A 14,509-nucleotide genomic window follows, 5' to 3' on the forward strand; every position below is an offset into this window, starting at 1 on the left:
AGACCCAGTTGAGGCTGCTGGTATAGCGACAAGCCAGAGGGTATGGTCTGCTTCCCTGGGTGCCCCATAGCCACCTCCTGGGTGATGGGGTCAGCAACCACATTCAACCAAGCATTCTTTCCTGGCTTGGCAGAACCAGCCCCTGCAATTTAGTAGAGGTGGTTAGAGAGGAGCCTCCTTGAGTCATTCTGGGGAAGAGAATTCAAGGTCAGGACTCTTCTTGACGGGGAGAGGAGAGCAACCCAGGTTACCTGCGCCCTGGTCTTCAACAGTCGATGGGCACTTGCGGCAATGGCTGTAAGGGCTGCTGGTGGCTGGCTGGGCGCCCGAGCAGCGCTGCTGTTAGGCGGCAGGTCCTGCCCCCTCCGCCGGTTTCTCTCCCCCTCCTCCGTCTCCCTGCTCACTCCCGCTTGCAGCATCCTCTGCAAGGAAAGGAATGTGCCGCGCTCGGATGCGCGGTCCTGGCCGAGAGGCGGCACCCGGGGCGCGCTGTGGACCGCCGGGGGTCTGGCGCTGCGCCACGTGCTTTGATCTGCGCTGATGTCAAGTGGGTGTGGGCTCTTAGGGAAGGCCGGGCGAGGACGAGGAGGGCGCGAGATGCGCCGCGGGCGCGCTGAGGCCCCAGCGCGCTCCGCCGCCAAGCGCTGCTGACCGGTGGGCGGCCCCGGCTCGCGGAGCGGGCTCATGGAGCCCCGGCGCTGCCGGTCCGGGGACGCGTGCCCCGCCGCCCTGGGGGGCTGGCGGGGGCCGCCGCGGGGGGCCTGCAGGTGTGTCCGCGCGGCGCAACTTTCGGGGGGCTAAGGGCTGTTGGGCGGGCAGCGCGCAGGGTGCACAGGCTACATCTAGGGGTGCTTTTGTGTATGGGCGTTGGCGTGACGGGAGCCGGTTCGTCCCTGGCCGGCCATCCGCGTGGGAGCCGCAGCTCGCCGTGGGAGTTTCAGCGAGAGAATTCATTGAGCCGGCGACCGGCTTTGGGTTACTACTCATCGGGAAGGGCGCCGAGGGAGCTGCCTTGTTGTTTTGAGAATTGGTCTCCAAGTACAGCCTGCATTCATGGTAACAGGATTATCTCTCAGCAGACAGCGCGGCTTCCCGCAATGGGCTGTGGTTGGGGGCATCGGTCGGTCGGGGTCGGGGGGAGGGGAAGTGGGCAAAGGCGACCCGTCCACCCGTTCCGCCCCGCGCGCCTGGGCTCCGGCCCCTCCCCCCATCCCTTCTCGCCGGGAGCCGGCTAAGAGGGAGGTAAGGGGTCAGCTTCTCGCCGTTGACAGGTCTAGTTTCAGACACACCTTCCCGGAGGAATGCAGAGGCTTTGTTCGAGGCGCCCGTCCCAGCCCCGAGCCCAGAAGCCCGCGGGCATGGGGCCGGGACTCCCGTGCCATTACTCATCTTTAATGGCAAAGCCGGCGAGCTCCCGGGTAGGCAAGTTAATTATTAATGTGTCTAGGCTGGAGGGAGGAAATCTGGAAATGAGATGGGTGGATTGCAGGGTTTTCTTTCCCTTTTTTGGCGTTGGCCATCAGGGTTTAAGCCCAGGGTACTGCAGCCTATTTCCTGAGAAGGATGCTGGCATTCCCCTAGTGACCCGCACTCCGCGAAAGGGGCCCCCTTTCCCCATCTGTGGGACAGCCCCATCTCCCCCCGGAGGGCACAAAAGGAGCAGCTCTTGTTTTTTTAATCTGCTTTGGAACCGGCCCATACCGTTCCTCCTTTGCCTTCTGAAACCAACCTCTTTCCCACCCCTCAGAGCAGCTTCCAGGCCCGGGTGTGTGAGACCTGAGCCCTCAGACGGCAGTCTGAAGCTTTCTCAAAAGCGCTGTCCTGTCCCAGAGTCAGTGCCTGGAAACATCCACCCGGCTCAACAAGTGCCCTGGGGTGTATTTTCAGGCCCCTGCTCTGTAAGACTGTGGGCCGAGGCAAAAGTGTCTGCCAGGGGGTCACCTGATCTGCTTCTCCCAGTTCCCTCCTCCCCATGAGGAAGGAGGAGGTCAAGGTGGGGAAGAGCTGAGGGCGGGGAGGAGCTGAGGGCGGAGTTGTAAGTTTAGGTTTCAGTCTCCCTCCCCGCAGGCTGGGAGAAGGTGGATTCTAAGCCTGGTAGTCTCTCTCAGCAGGTGTGCTCTGTGTGTGCCACTGAATGAGAATGGGAGGGCCCAGGTTTAAATGGAAGGCTGTGGATGGGGTTTGGTTTTGTGACTTGGGCTGGTTGGAGGCCTGAGATTTTGCCTCAGCTAGGGCCTGAGGAGAATTGCCAAACTCAGCCCTCCAGGCAGCATTGTGCCTTAGAAACCTGGGACACTGCTTTTTCTTTGTCAATTTAGGATAGAGGACTCAGCCTTGTAAACTGAAGGGTTGGCAGATCTGTGATGAGAAGATGAGCATGTCTTGGAAGTCGACACTCTTGAGGGTGCAAGAGGGGGATGGACTTATTAAGGAGAGAGGAATATGGGGAGGGGGATGGGCATATGGGGATGCGAGTGCAGGGAGGGGGATTTTAGCTCTGACTGGGCTGTGGATTGTATCAGAGCGCTTCTCTGAGACAGGCTGTTGTAGTACCCCACATCCCTCCCTTCAGTTTTCTGTCTCCTACCTTAGTGGCTTGGCTTACTGGGTTCCTCCTGGCTCTGGTCTCTAGGGCTGGACTGTTCTGATGGCTGCCCAGGGACACATAGTCGCCATCTCACCCTAGCCTTCTGGGGAGGAAATGAGTGAAGGAGGGTTCAGAGCCTTCAGAGAGGCTGCTGATCCTGGGTTACTGGGGCATCTGTACCATCTGTCGTCTCACTGGGTTTGTGGTATGTGGGCTCAGTGGCACCCTTCCCCCAACACACGTGCTTTTAGAGTGCCACCTTCTCCAGCAGTGTCCTGAGCTGCTGGTGATCTGCTGGCACTCTGCGAGTTGAGGATTTGGAGATGGTCCTGATTAAGAGCAATTTTTTTTTAAATTATGGGAAGTCTGCCCAAGGTTGCCATCTAATCTCTGCTCACTTGCAGCTTGCTGGTCATGGCTGAATATTCATTGATAATGGCCTGGCTGCTGCCTGGGGAAGCTACTCAAGGTGATTCTGTAAAGAGTAGATGAGTCCCTGGAGGCACTGTGAAGCGAACAGGAGGTCTTTGGGGATTGTGATGTTATGGGAAAAGTGAAGCGATTGTTAGAAAGGTTGTGGGGTTATAGGGTGAACAGGAGGGGATCAGGGTTGCTGTGGGTGGTAGAGTCAGAGGACCGAGCAGGGCTAGTTTAGAGATTCCCACATGTGTCCTGTTCCTAATGTCTGTGCTGGACACAGTGGGCTGTGGTCCAGGGGCCTGACTGCCCCTGCCATCTGGGAAAAGGGTCAGCCTGTATCTGTACACCAACGCCTGGACTTTTCCCTTCCCTCTTAACAGAGGTGCTGGGTTTTTTTTTTTTTTTGGCACACGGGCTTAGTTGCTCCGTGGCATGTGGGATCTTCCTGGAGCAGGGATCGAACCTGTGTCCCCTGCATTGGCAGGCGGATTCTTAACCACTGCGCCACCTAGGAAGCCCAAGGTGCTGGGTTTAATGGTGGCTGTTACTGTGTTCCTCAGCCCCAGCTCTGGCAGGGAGCCTCTTCCTAGGATGGCTAGCTGGAGAAAGTACCCAGACTAAGAGAAAGGTGCTTCTGAAGGTTTGTTCTGAATCACACAAAATCAAGAGGAGAAACAATAAAGACCCTGGCAGCCTTTTCAGTCTTGGTTTGTAAAATACAAAATTACTCCCTAGGGTTTATACTGTCTCTGGTGAAGAAAAAAGAAGCTAGTTATTCTAGGTCTAGGCCTTGTGGGTCCCCAGGTGATGGGAGAGAGAAAGATGAGGAGTTAATTGAGACAGATGGCTTGTGGCACTTTCCCTGCCGGCTTGGGTTCAAACTCAGTCTCTACTATTTACTAGCTTTGCATTCGTGGCCTCTCTGAGTCTCAGTTTCTTTCCCTGTTAAACAGGGATAAGTACCTCTTTTCATCCCTTCCTCCAGCAAGATAATTGTGAAAATTACACAAGATGTTTGTAAAGGATTGAACACAGTACTTGTTAATTGGTAGCTTTTTTTTTTTTTTTTTAATTTAAGATAGCTAGAGGATCCTTGGAGGTGCAGCTGAGAGAGTTGTTTTATTTTATAGAAGATGAGAATATCAGAAATGCCATTTTGTACCCATCCCAGAGGCCATACCTGGGCTCCTAGCGTCAGGTATGAGCACTGTCTTGGAAGAATTTCTTCTGACCTTCACATTAAACCTGTTTTCCAGTCTCAGATTATTCAAAGAGGCCTTGGAGACCCATGAATCCCTGAATGCAGGCACAGAGCATAGTTGAGCTGGAAAGGTAGCATCCTCAAACTCTTGCTAATGCAGCCACCTCTGGTCCAGTCGTGATTGTGGATTGTTAATTCTAAGAACAACCAGACACCTGGCACTTTTTATCTGTGTAACTCCTCTTCTCTCTTTGAGCCAGTGTTCTGTGAGAGTAATAAAACCTGCCTCTCACAGTTCTTATGATTAAATAGAATAGTGTATGCAAAACTGTAAGGCAGTAATGTAATAATGCAGCTTACTATGTACCAGACACAGTTCTTAGTGCTTTCGTATATTATCTCATTTAATTCTCACAGCAATTTATGGTGCAGCTAATTATTGCCCGCATCTTATTGATGAGGAAGTTGACTGTTAGGATTTAAAATTGTTATTGTTGCGAGGCTGACCCCCTGTGGAAATCATGTGTCTTGAAGAGCTCTGCCTCCCAGAGTAGGAATAAACTGAAGTTTCTTCAAATACATTTGCATACTGCCTTTCTTCCATCCACCTATTCTAACATCTCAAGCTAACTCTGGATATGTTTGTAAAATGAGTAAAAGTTGGTTTTTCGGTGCCCCTCTCTTGTGCCCTCTGCCTTTCCTCCATAGGCTCTGTGGGGCTTATAGACACAGCACCTTCTTGGCTGTTACTTTAAGTGTCATTTTTGTGGGACTGTAACCCTCTTGTGCTCACTCACTTAATGGTGTCTTTTAAGAACAAAGTTGCTGGTGGATCAAAGAGAATTGATATTAGGATAGTAATCCAAGATATATAAAAGGGAGTGTACATCAGCTTGCCTCAATGCTGGGCAACACTTAGGTACTGAGGATCAGTTGTATCTCCTTCTGACTTGAGTATAATTCATGTAAATAAACTAAATCTTTGTGGATATTAAAAAAGAAAAGAAAGAAAGAGGTTGTTGGTTTGATTTGACTTCAGGCAGAGGAGGTGTTTGGTTTGGGGCTGACCATTCGGCTTGGAGTTTTCAAGGTCCCGTCTTTCTAACAGTTCTGGGGAGCTGTTTTGCTTCCTTCCCTCTGCTCCAAACCATCTGCCAGCAAGCACTCAGGTCTGAAGTTTTAAATATGTTAGGGGAAAAAAAAAGGGAAGAAGGAAACAAAACACCCTGTGAAAATAAGGACTCACGGCTGGAGGCGTTTCAAAGACGGGTGGTGCCCGTCAACAGACAGTTATGATCACAGCTTCAAATTTATTCTTATTACTTTTGTAGCATGTTTATATGGGAAGAGAAAGGCTGCAGCTTTGTGGGTTGTTCTTTCTTTTTATGACAGGAATAACATTTATGGGGGTATGACACAAATAAAGGAATAAAGGTCTGGTTAGGATAAACAGTGAAAAGCAACTGGTGGGACTTCGGGCATGCTCTGAAGATTCCAGAGCTCCCATTAGCAGAGATTTTTCACAGCACGGACCTGGGTGCCCTAGTTCCCACCAGCAGCCTGGTGATGTCGTCAGAGTGGTATTGTTCCTGTCATTTTACTGGAAAATGGAGTAACTTGCCCGAGGTCAAGTAGCCAGATGTGTAACACTGGAGACTGGACCCCAGGTCTCTGACTTTCTGAGGCAGAGGTAAGCAGAGGTAAGCAGTCTCATTTATCCTTGTAACAATTTTAAGAATTTTTCCTATTATGGACACATGATGGAAAATGTAAAATATTATAAAGGAAGATCGAAGCAGGAAATTGTGGCCCAAGCACCAGAGACAACCATTGGTTACATTTTGGTGAATTCTAAAGACCTTTGTTTTAGGAAAAGGGAATGTTTGTTTTTGTCAGGGAAGAATTGCTTGTTATTTATACATCTCTGGGCATCTCCAGTTTCTTGTCTTGGAGTAGGCACTTTCTCTGTAAGCTTTGATTCCCTACAAATTCAGGCCAGGTTCTTTATTTTATGTGAAACACCATGCTAGGCACGGTGGGGGAGAGAAAGATGAGCAAGGCATTCCTGCCTTTAGAGATTTTATAATTAAGTGGAAGAGACAGATAGTCCAAGTGTAGTAGTAATAGCGAACAGTGACTGTATCCAGCCCTGTTCCAGGTGCTTTAGACAACTTATTCACATTTAATCCCCAGACAACCTTGTGAAGGAGGTAGTGCCCATTTTACAGTTGTAGAAAAACTAAGAGGTTAAATGGCTTGCCTAAGGTGATAAAACTAACAACCATCCAAGCTGACATTCAAATCTAGGTTGTGTCATTATAAGACCAAGTGCCCTCTCTTTTGAAAATCCCTTAAAATTAAGAGAAGCACAAAATCAGGGTCTTTCGAGATGAAGGAAGGCATGGCACATAGCTCTTTGTCATTCTCTTTCATCCTTTTCCTCTTTTTTTTAGATTTATTTTATTATTTATTTATTTTTATTTTATTTTTGGCTGTATTGGGTCTTTGTTGCTGCGCACGGGCTTTCTCTAGTTGTAGCAAGTGTTCAGGCTTCAGTAGTTGTGGTGCATGGGCTCAGTAGTTGTGGTGCAAGGGCTCAGTAGTTGTGGCTCGAGGGCTTAGTTGCTCCGCAGCATGTGGAATCTTCCTGGCCCAGGGCTCAAACTCGTGTCCCCTGCTTTGACAGGCAGATTCTTAACCACTGCGCCACCAGGGAAACCCCTCTTCTGTCATCTTTTAAAATAAATGATTCTAATTATTTTGAGTGGTATTCATTACCTATTTTGAGAATTGCTTGGATTCTTTTGCTTATCTGGACCACTTGATAATAAATCTCATAATCTCAGAACTGGAGGAAATAGAAACATTATCTAGACCATTCTCTTTATTTTTTAATTTTTTTATAAATTTATTTATTTATTTAATTTTTTGGCTGTGTTGGGTCTTCGTCACTGTGCACAGGCTTTCTCTAGCTGTAGTGAATGGGGGCTACTCTTTGTAGAGGTGCATGGGCTTCTCATTGCAGTGGCTTCTCTTGCTGCAGAGCATGGGCTCTAGGCGCTCAGTAGTTGCAAACGGGCTTAGTTGCTCCGCAGCATGTGGGATCATCCCGGACCAGGGCTCGAACCCGTGTCCTGTGCATTGGCAGGCAGATTCTTAACCACTGCGCCACCAGGGAAGCCCCAGACCATTCTCTGTTTTCTTATTTGGGGGAAACTGAGTCTCAGAGAAGGGACCAGACATGGGCATACCTAATAGTTGTTAGTGGAGTCAGGACCGGAACTCAGATTTTTTCACCAGAGTTTCCCAAAATGTAACAGGATATGGGATAATACAGGGGGTGAATATTTTAAATTTTAATAGTTTTATACATGAGTATATGATTTTTTTCATGTGAAATATGACTAGAATATCGAACTCATCATTTGGCAACTACTATTGCTTAGGATGTGTGTAAAGTCTGTGCTGTCAATTTAAGAAAAAAGTGGAAGTACAGGTTGGACAGAGAGGTGGCAGAATCATGGAGGCAATGTGTGGATAACATTAGGGAAATAGTGTGGATACAGCAAGTTGTACTCTCTGAGACGATTTACTTGCCCTAGCAACTTGATTCTTTTAGGAGCAGGAAGAAGGGGACCAGACCATAGTGTAAACATATTACCTGCTAGGCATTTTACCTGTCGGTCAGTATTAATGGGTTCGTTGTGCGTATATTGTATATTGAGAAAGCTCAGAGAGGTTGATTAACAAGCCCATGGTCACACGGTAGATTGGAGAGTGAGGGTTCAGATCCCAGTTTGGGCTCCTTCCCTGGCCTCTCCTTGCCACCTGTCACATTCCACAGGTGGGTGTGCCCTGCACCCAGCCTGCCCTTGTCATCCAGGGTTCTGACACCTTCTAGTTCAGATACCAGGCTCAAGTGGAAATGAATGTGATGGGGTTGCTAGGTTGCTGCTGTAGCCTGCTAATTTAAAGCTTGATTTTGATAGAATTTCAAAGAATGTGATATATTTATAATATGTGGTATTTATCAAATCTGACTCATGCTGTTAAGTGATAAAATCCTTATCCTGCTGCCTTTTGGCTTCTATACACATTGTGATGACGCCGTGTGGATTGTGAGCTCCAGGAAGACATAGACTGTGCCTCTTAGTCTGTCTAATGGGCAATTACCAACTGATTTTTGAGACTGATTCATTTATCCATACTTGCAAAGTTCAGAGAATCAACCAGTAGGTTTTAACCTAGGGTGGAGATGTGGAGGTGTGTGGGCTGCTTCCACATTAGCTGAAGAAATTCAGAGTTGCAGTTATGAAGAGAAGGCCCTCTTTGGGAGATTTTGGGCTGTAGGCTTTGGGTCCCTCCTAAACCAGTTGAGAAGGTTCTACATCTCAGGGGTTTAGGACCACATGGAGGATGGTTTCTTGCGGGAGGCAGTCAATCACTGCCCATCTGCTGTGCATTAAGAGCTGTGGTAGTGAGGTAGGCTGTATGATGGCTCCCTTCCCAAAAGGTGTCCAAGTTCTGATCCCCAGAACCTGTCAGTGTTACCTTATGTGGTAAAAGGGATTTTGTAATTAAGTGAGGAACGGGGAGATTATGCTGGATTATCTGGGTGAGCCCAGTGTAATCAGACAGGTCCTTATAAGGAGGGTCAGAGTGAAAAGAAGGAAATGTGATTATAATAGTAGAGGTTGGAGCGATGCAGACTTGTGAGGAAGGAATATAGAAACCGGAAAAGGCAAGGAATGGATTCTTCAGAAGGAATGCAGCACTATTGACACTGATTTTAGCCCAGTGAAACTGATTTTGGACTTCTGACCTTTACAACTGTAAGATGGTAAATGTGTGTTATTTTAAGTCACTAAATTTGTTGTGATTTGTTACACCACAGATGCAATACAAACCAATACAGATGGTTACTGAAGATCAAACAATGAACATAGCACAGTCCTTGCCTGCCTTCAGTGGCTGAGTCCAGTGGGGGAGACAGGCAAGTACAGAGCCAATTTTGATAATAGTGGTGAGTATCCCAATAGGGCTCTAAGTTCAGAAATCCTATGGGAGATAAGAGAATTCAGCCTGGGGAATGAGCTGACCTCAGAGGTGCTACTGAACGAGAATTGGAGTTAGGGGGTGAAGGAGGCCAGGAGGAGCTTTTATGGAGAAAGAAGAGCATATTCAAGGTCATCTCAGTAAGATCTGAAAACTAGATGGAGGCGACTGGTCAGGGTTTGCAAGGCAGAAAGCTGGTTTAATTTAAGTAGGTGCAGGTCCTCATGGCCCTGTTTTCAGGCTAAAGCCTTGCATAGTGGGAGCTAAGATGGAAAAGTCCTGGTGCTACGCCTTCAGGGTTGTGTGGTGATAGACCTAACACCATCTCGGGCACCTTCTAGGTCTTTCGCGTATATTTTCCCATTTAATCCATGCGACAACTGCGAGAGGTAGTGACTATTATTTTCTTCATGTTGCGATTGAGGAAAATTGAGGTTAAGTAATGGGCCCAAGGCCATATAGCTTGTAAGTAATGAGGCTGAGATTTGACTCCAGGCCTTCAGGCTTTAGAGTCCTCGTTTTCAGTATTCTCCTCTGGGGTAGAAAGATCACTGGGCCAGCAATTAGAGGACCTGAGTTCTACTGCTAGCTGTGTTTCTTATTAAATTTACGTCAATCTGCTCTTCAACTTCACTATTCCCATCTGTAAAAAGGGGATAAGAGGCCTGCCTGCTTCAGAGATGTTGTGAGCCCAGAGGAGATCCTGAAGGAATGTGTTTTTGCTGTGAACGCCTCTCCTCTTACCAGAGTTTCAGACACCTCCAGGAAGGTCCTTGTTTGTTAGTGAGCTCCATCTTGCAGTGCTAGTCATCCTTAAGGGTCATGAGGCAAGTTGGGGAGTTTGGCCACAGTGGATCATTGATGTGTCCACATGGGGCTCGAGTGTTTGCATCTGTGGGTGGTGGTAGAGATAGATAGTGGGCAGCAGACAGGTAGTGGCCTGTCTCAGAGTGCCGAGAGTGGGAACGTAAGTCTGGAAGCAAGAAGTATAGTCTGCATTGTGTTCCCTGCAAAGATGCTAATGCTAGAGGTGACTGAAGGGGAAACTTTCCTGACTTGGAAGTTGGGTGAGTAGCATGTAGTGATTTGAGGCAAGTTAACGTGAGTTCTGGAGCCTCAGTCTCTTCATGCATAAAACAGGGCTAATGATTCCTACTTTGCAAAATATGTGAAAACATCCTACCCAGTTCCTGGCATATAGCGGACATTCAGTAAGTAGGGACCGTCTCTAAAGCTGGCCGTTCGAGACTTCTCAGGGTTAATCCAATAAATTCCAGTTCTTTGCAGGATTCCACCTTTCTCCCTTGCCTTTCAGACTCACTTAGGCACGTTGTAATTGGATGTGAAGGGAGATCTGGCCACAGAATGAGAGACCCAAGACTCTTTCATGGGGAAGACCCTGTGCTTCCCAAAGGGAAATGGTGACGAGAGGTTTTCAGGTGGCTGCAGTGGGTCTGCTGAGCCATTTTGGAAGCAAGAATATATTCATCTTGCCAAGTACAAGATTGAGTGTCACTGTTTTGCTTTCTGGGAATAATGGCCGTGCAGATGAAGTGGATTTATGGCACTGAGGTATTTCAAAGAATAGACTGTTCTTTTTTTTTAGGAATGTCTGCATTTTCTGATTATTAAGGTAATGGTTAGTTTAGAATATGTGGAAAGTATTTTTAAAAAGTAAAAACATTTGCTTCCACACTCAGAGATGATTATTGCTAACATTTCCCTCCATTCTTTTTTGAAATGCACATATACTATTTTTTGTAAAAGAGTTGAATATGCTTTTATTCACTTAACATTATAGCATGTGCATTTCTCAGATTATTACATATTCCTTAGAAACATCTTAATTTGCTGCATAATTGTCTGTTGGGTACATGTACCATAATTTTCTTAATCATTCCCCATTCAGTAGTTGGGCATTTAGATTGTGACTACTGAAATACATAAATACGTATTTTCCCCTAAAATATGTAAAAATATTTGACTATGTTTTTTGGTTTTTTTTTTAAACTATCTTCTTATGTTCCTAGAACTGGAAATTCCTAGACCAAAGTATAAGTATGTTTCAAAGTACATATTGGTGGGGGTTGTCAGACCGTTTTGTTTATGTTTAAAGCAGAAATGTTACAGTGTGTTGGGGGTTGTGGGCCAGCCGGGTGAGGCCCCTGCTTCTGAGCGTTGTGCACAGGAGGCTGCCTCCTCACTGCTCACCCGCTTCCTGGCAGAGAGCACAATCAGCCCCTTGTGGCTCCCCAGTGAAATTTAAGTAATGGGTCAGCTTTTCCAGTGCTTCCCTCTCTGTCAGGAAGTTCATCTGTGAATCTAACCTAAATCTCGTCTGCTGCATTTTAAATCCTCACCTGCTGCCAGCTCCTCTCAGTGGAGTGGAGCAGAGCGGAGCAGAGCTGTGTGCCTTCTGCAAACAGCCCACTCGCCTCTCTCCCCACTGTCCGACCACTGCGGCTCCGGCCACCAGCCTTATGTTACCCTGGAGGAAACTTGAGGGTCTCTGGCTACTGCTGTCGCGACTGGGAGGGCAGTCCCTGCATCGAGTTGCTGCCGATAACGCCAGGTAGGGTTTCCAAACCTGAGAGTGCCCACACCGTGGAGGCCAGCATCCCGGCCTCTCTTGTGCCCTCTGCAGAACTCGTGGGGGCAATTAGCATTCAGAGTGGTGCTCTCCTATTGACACTGCGGGTCTATCAGATTCATTCTCTGGGAAAAAAGAAATGTGGCTAGAGCAGGGATTAATTGTGTTTCAGTCCCAAGTGCATTGGCCAAGTGGTAACTGCAGTGAAGGAGGACAGCCAGGCAGGGAGGGGCATTTGAGTTTATTCTGGTGGTGGGAGAGCCCACTGTCAGTGTGGGAAGGGTGGGGTCTCCCCCGGGTCTCCCACCTTTGGCATCAAGTAGCTGCTGTGCCCTCTGCATGAAGAGCCTTGACCACCTTTCTTAGCCAGAGTCCTTTGTTGAGAGCTGACAGCTTTATTACGGGGCAGTAGGATGTTAATTTTGAAGGGAAATGAATATAGCTGCAACTTCATGGGCAGCAAGAGGCCCCTTGTGTCCCTCACTTAGGCCTTTTAGAGCTGGCTGGCAATAGGCCAGCAGAGTGGACCAAGTCGTACAAGAAACAGACTGGGGATTGAGTCCTGCAGCACCTGTGGGAGTATCTGAGCATGGCTGGGGCCTGAGGTGTCCCTGGGGCCCGGCCCAGGCTGACTGACCTCCTCCAGCTCCTTGCCGTCCCCTCCACGTCAGCACCAGGAGATACTACCTCAGTATGAACTGCTTGATATTCCAGCTTTACCTCCTCAGAAGGTCTGCACTCTTAAGACAAGATGCTTTGTTTCCTATTTGCTGTTCCTTCCTTCAGTCCTGGTACAGTGCTAGTGCTTGATTGAAATGAAACAAGCATTTATGAGGCAAAACCCAATTGTTTTGTGCATTCAGTAAAGAAGCTAGTTCTCTGCTCTTCAGCCCCATTTGAAAATTCCATATCAGATGGTTTTTATTCTTTTTGAAGAATGCAAGCTTTTTTCCCCCCATCTCACCTTGGGACTGAATATCTCTGGTACTTTTACCTTGACAAGTTTGGAGCCCAGTGTCCCCACTGTGAGGCCTTAGCCCAGTGAATGCCTGGCTGAAGCTGCCTGTTAGAATCCCTTGGAGACCTTTTTAAAAATATTGATGCCTGGGACCCAACACCAGAGATTCTGAGTTATTCAATCTCAGTTGGGACTCTGGCACCATCATGTTAAAAAACATTCCACAGGTGATTCTAGTGTTCAGTAATTTTCCCAGAATAAGGAGTAAGATGTTCATTCCTGTTCTGTCCTGTTAGCAGTTTCCCTTTATGGGAAGATGTATGTTAGAAGCCTGTGATATCTGCAGCAGTAGGCTGCTCACATCCTTTATGGAAGCAGAAAGGATAACATGATAAATGAGAGGATTGTGTCAGGCCTTTCGTGGGTGGTGTTGGCTTGATGGGAAGCCCCTGTGGATGTACCTAGCATCCGTTTCTGTTACCAAGGTATGCTCTGGCTGTCACTCTGACTGGTAATTAAGTAGGGGACCTGGGCAAGGTGAGGTTGGTTTAGTTAAGGTGAAAGATAAAAAGGAACAAACAGGCAGTGAGTCTGTTCATAGGTGGTTCATTAGCCAGGGCCTGGATTCACTTTTTTCTCAAACGTTTGGAGCATGGGGAACAGGAGTGACGGATGGGAAACAGGGCTGTGAGTGAACCACAGAGGATGGCGTTCGGTTTCAGGCTAGAGGACAGACAGGTCAAAGCAGTGGGTGCCTGCAGTGAACGTTCAACCCTCCGTGACTCTCGGTTACCCATTGCAGGCTGGGATCCCTAAGGCCTCACTTCTGTTAATCTCCTTTTGAATGTTGTGGACACCTCTTCCCAGAGGAGATAGTCGGAGACCGAGTTATTGCCATGAGTGAATGAGCCCCTTCACTAAGTGTGTTTGGGTTTGCCTGTGGGTTCCTTTACGTGTTTTGAGGATGGTTATGTTCTTTGTTGACTAATGCATTTAGCTTGACGTCCTAAGTCCTGTACCTTCCCTTACCCTCTTTGGTGTGTTTGTGGTTGGGGCTTTGTTCTATGAGAATCCTCTTAGATTGAGGGGCTGCTTTTGTGGTTTCAGCTGCTCCTTGGCTTCTGTCTTATGGTTTGGCTACCTCCAGGCCCTCTCAGCCTTAGAGAAGTTGGAGCTCCCTTAAGGGAGCCCCCTGTAGTTTTATTAGAGGTGAGGTGGCCTCTAGATTAACCCCTGGGGTGCTGATGGCACCGTTCCTCAAACTCACAAATTCTGCTTCGAAAAAGCTACACACATTTAATTAATTAATTTATTTTTAGTTTTCTCATGCTATTCAAACTGCAATTTTGCTAGCCTAATATAACAGAGTCCCCTGGGGTACCTCTTAAAAATGCAGTCTCTGGGACTGGAACCTAGAAATTTGCATTTTAGTCAGAGTCCCAGGCCATTATCAGGTACAGGAATGTTTGAGAAACACTTCATTAAAAAAAAGTCACCCCCCTTTGTTTTACAGGGGAAATATGACACAGAGGGGTTAAGTGACTTGCCCAGGATCGCACAGTGAATTCGGGCTGGAGCCAAGCCTGGAAGAATCTAAGCCAAGTCCAGAATGTTAATATCACCTCATAGCTGTACAGAGCTTTGTTCTTTGAAATTGTAGTCCATCTTTCCACCCCTCTGCTAAGATGGAAAGTGTCA

At 47.7% G+C, this 14,509-nt stretch overlaps 1 protein-coding gene across 9 annotated transcripts in view; it reads left to right on the forward strand.

Annotated features, from left to right (window-relative positions):
* Positions 1-14,509, forward strand: part of PLEKHA7 (pleckstrin homology domain containing A7) — a 208,820-nt gene that overhangs the window by 73,354 nt on the left and 120,957 nt on the right. For 2 of the 9 annotated variants that reach the window (XM_057750071.1, XM_057750074.1), the window contains exon 1: positions 614-767. The exons of the other annotated variants lie outside the window; for them this stretch is intronic. In XM_057750071.1, coding sequence (XP_057606054.1) covers positions 685-767 — 83 coding nt within the window. In that variant the 5' untranslated portion in view covers positions 614-684. Of the gene's footprint in view, positions 1-613; positions 768-14,509 lie in introns of those variants that run through there. 9 annotated transcript variants of the gene reach the window in all.

Source organism: Hippopotamus amphibius, chromosome 9 (assembly GCF_030028045.1).
Source record: "Hippopotamus amphibius kiboko isolate mHipAmp2 chromosome 9, mHipAmp2.hap2, whole genome shotgun sequence".
Lineage (NCBI taxonomy): Eukaryota > Metazoa > Chordata > Mammalia > Artiodactyla > Hippopotamidae > Hippopotamus > Hippopotamus amphibius.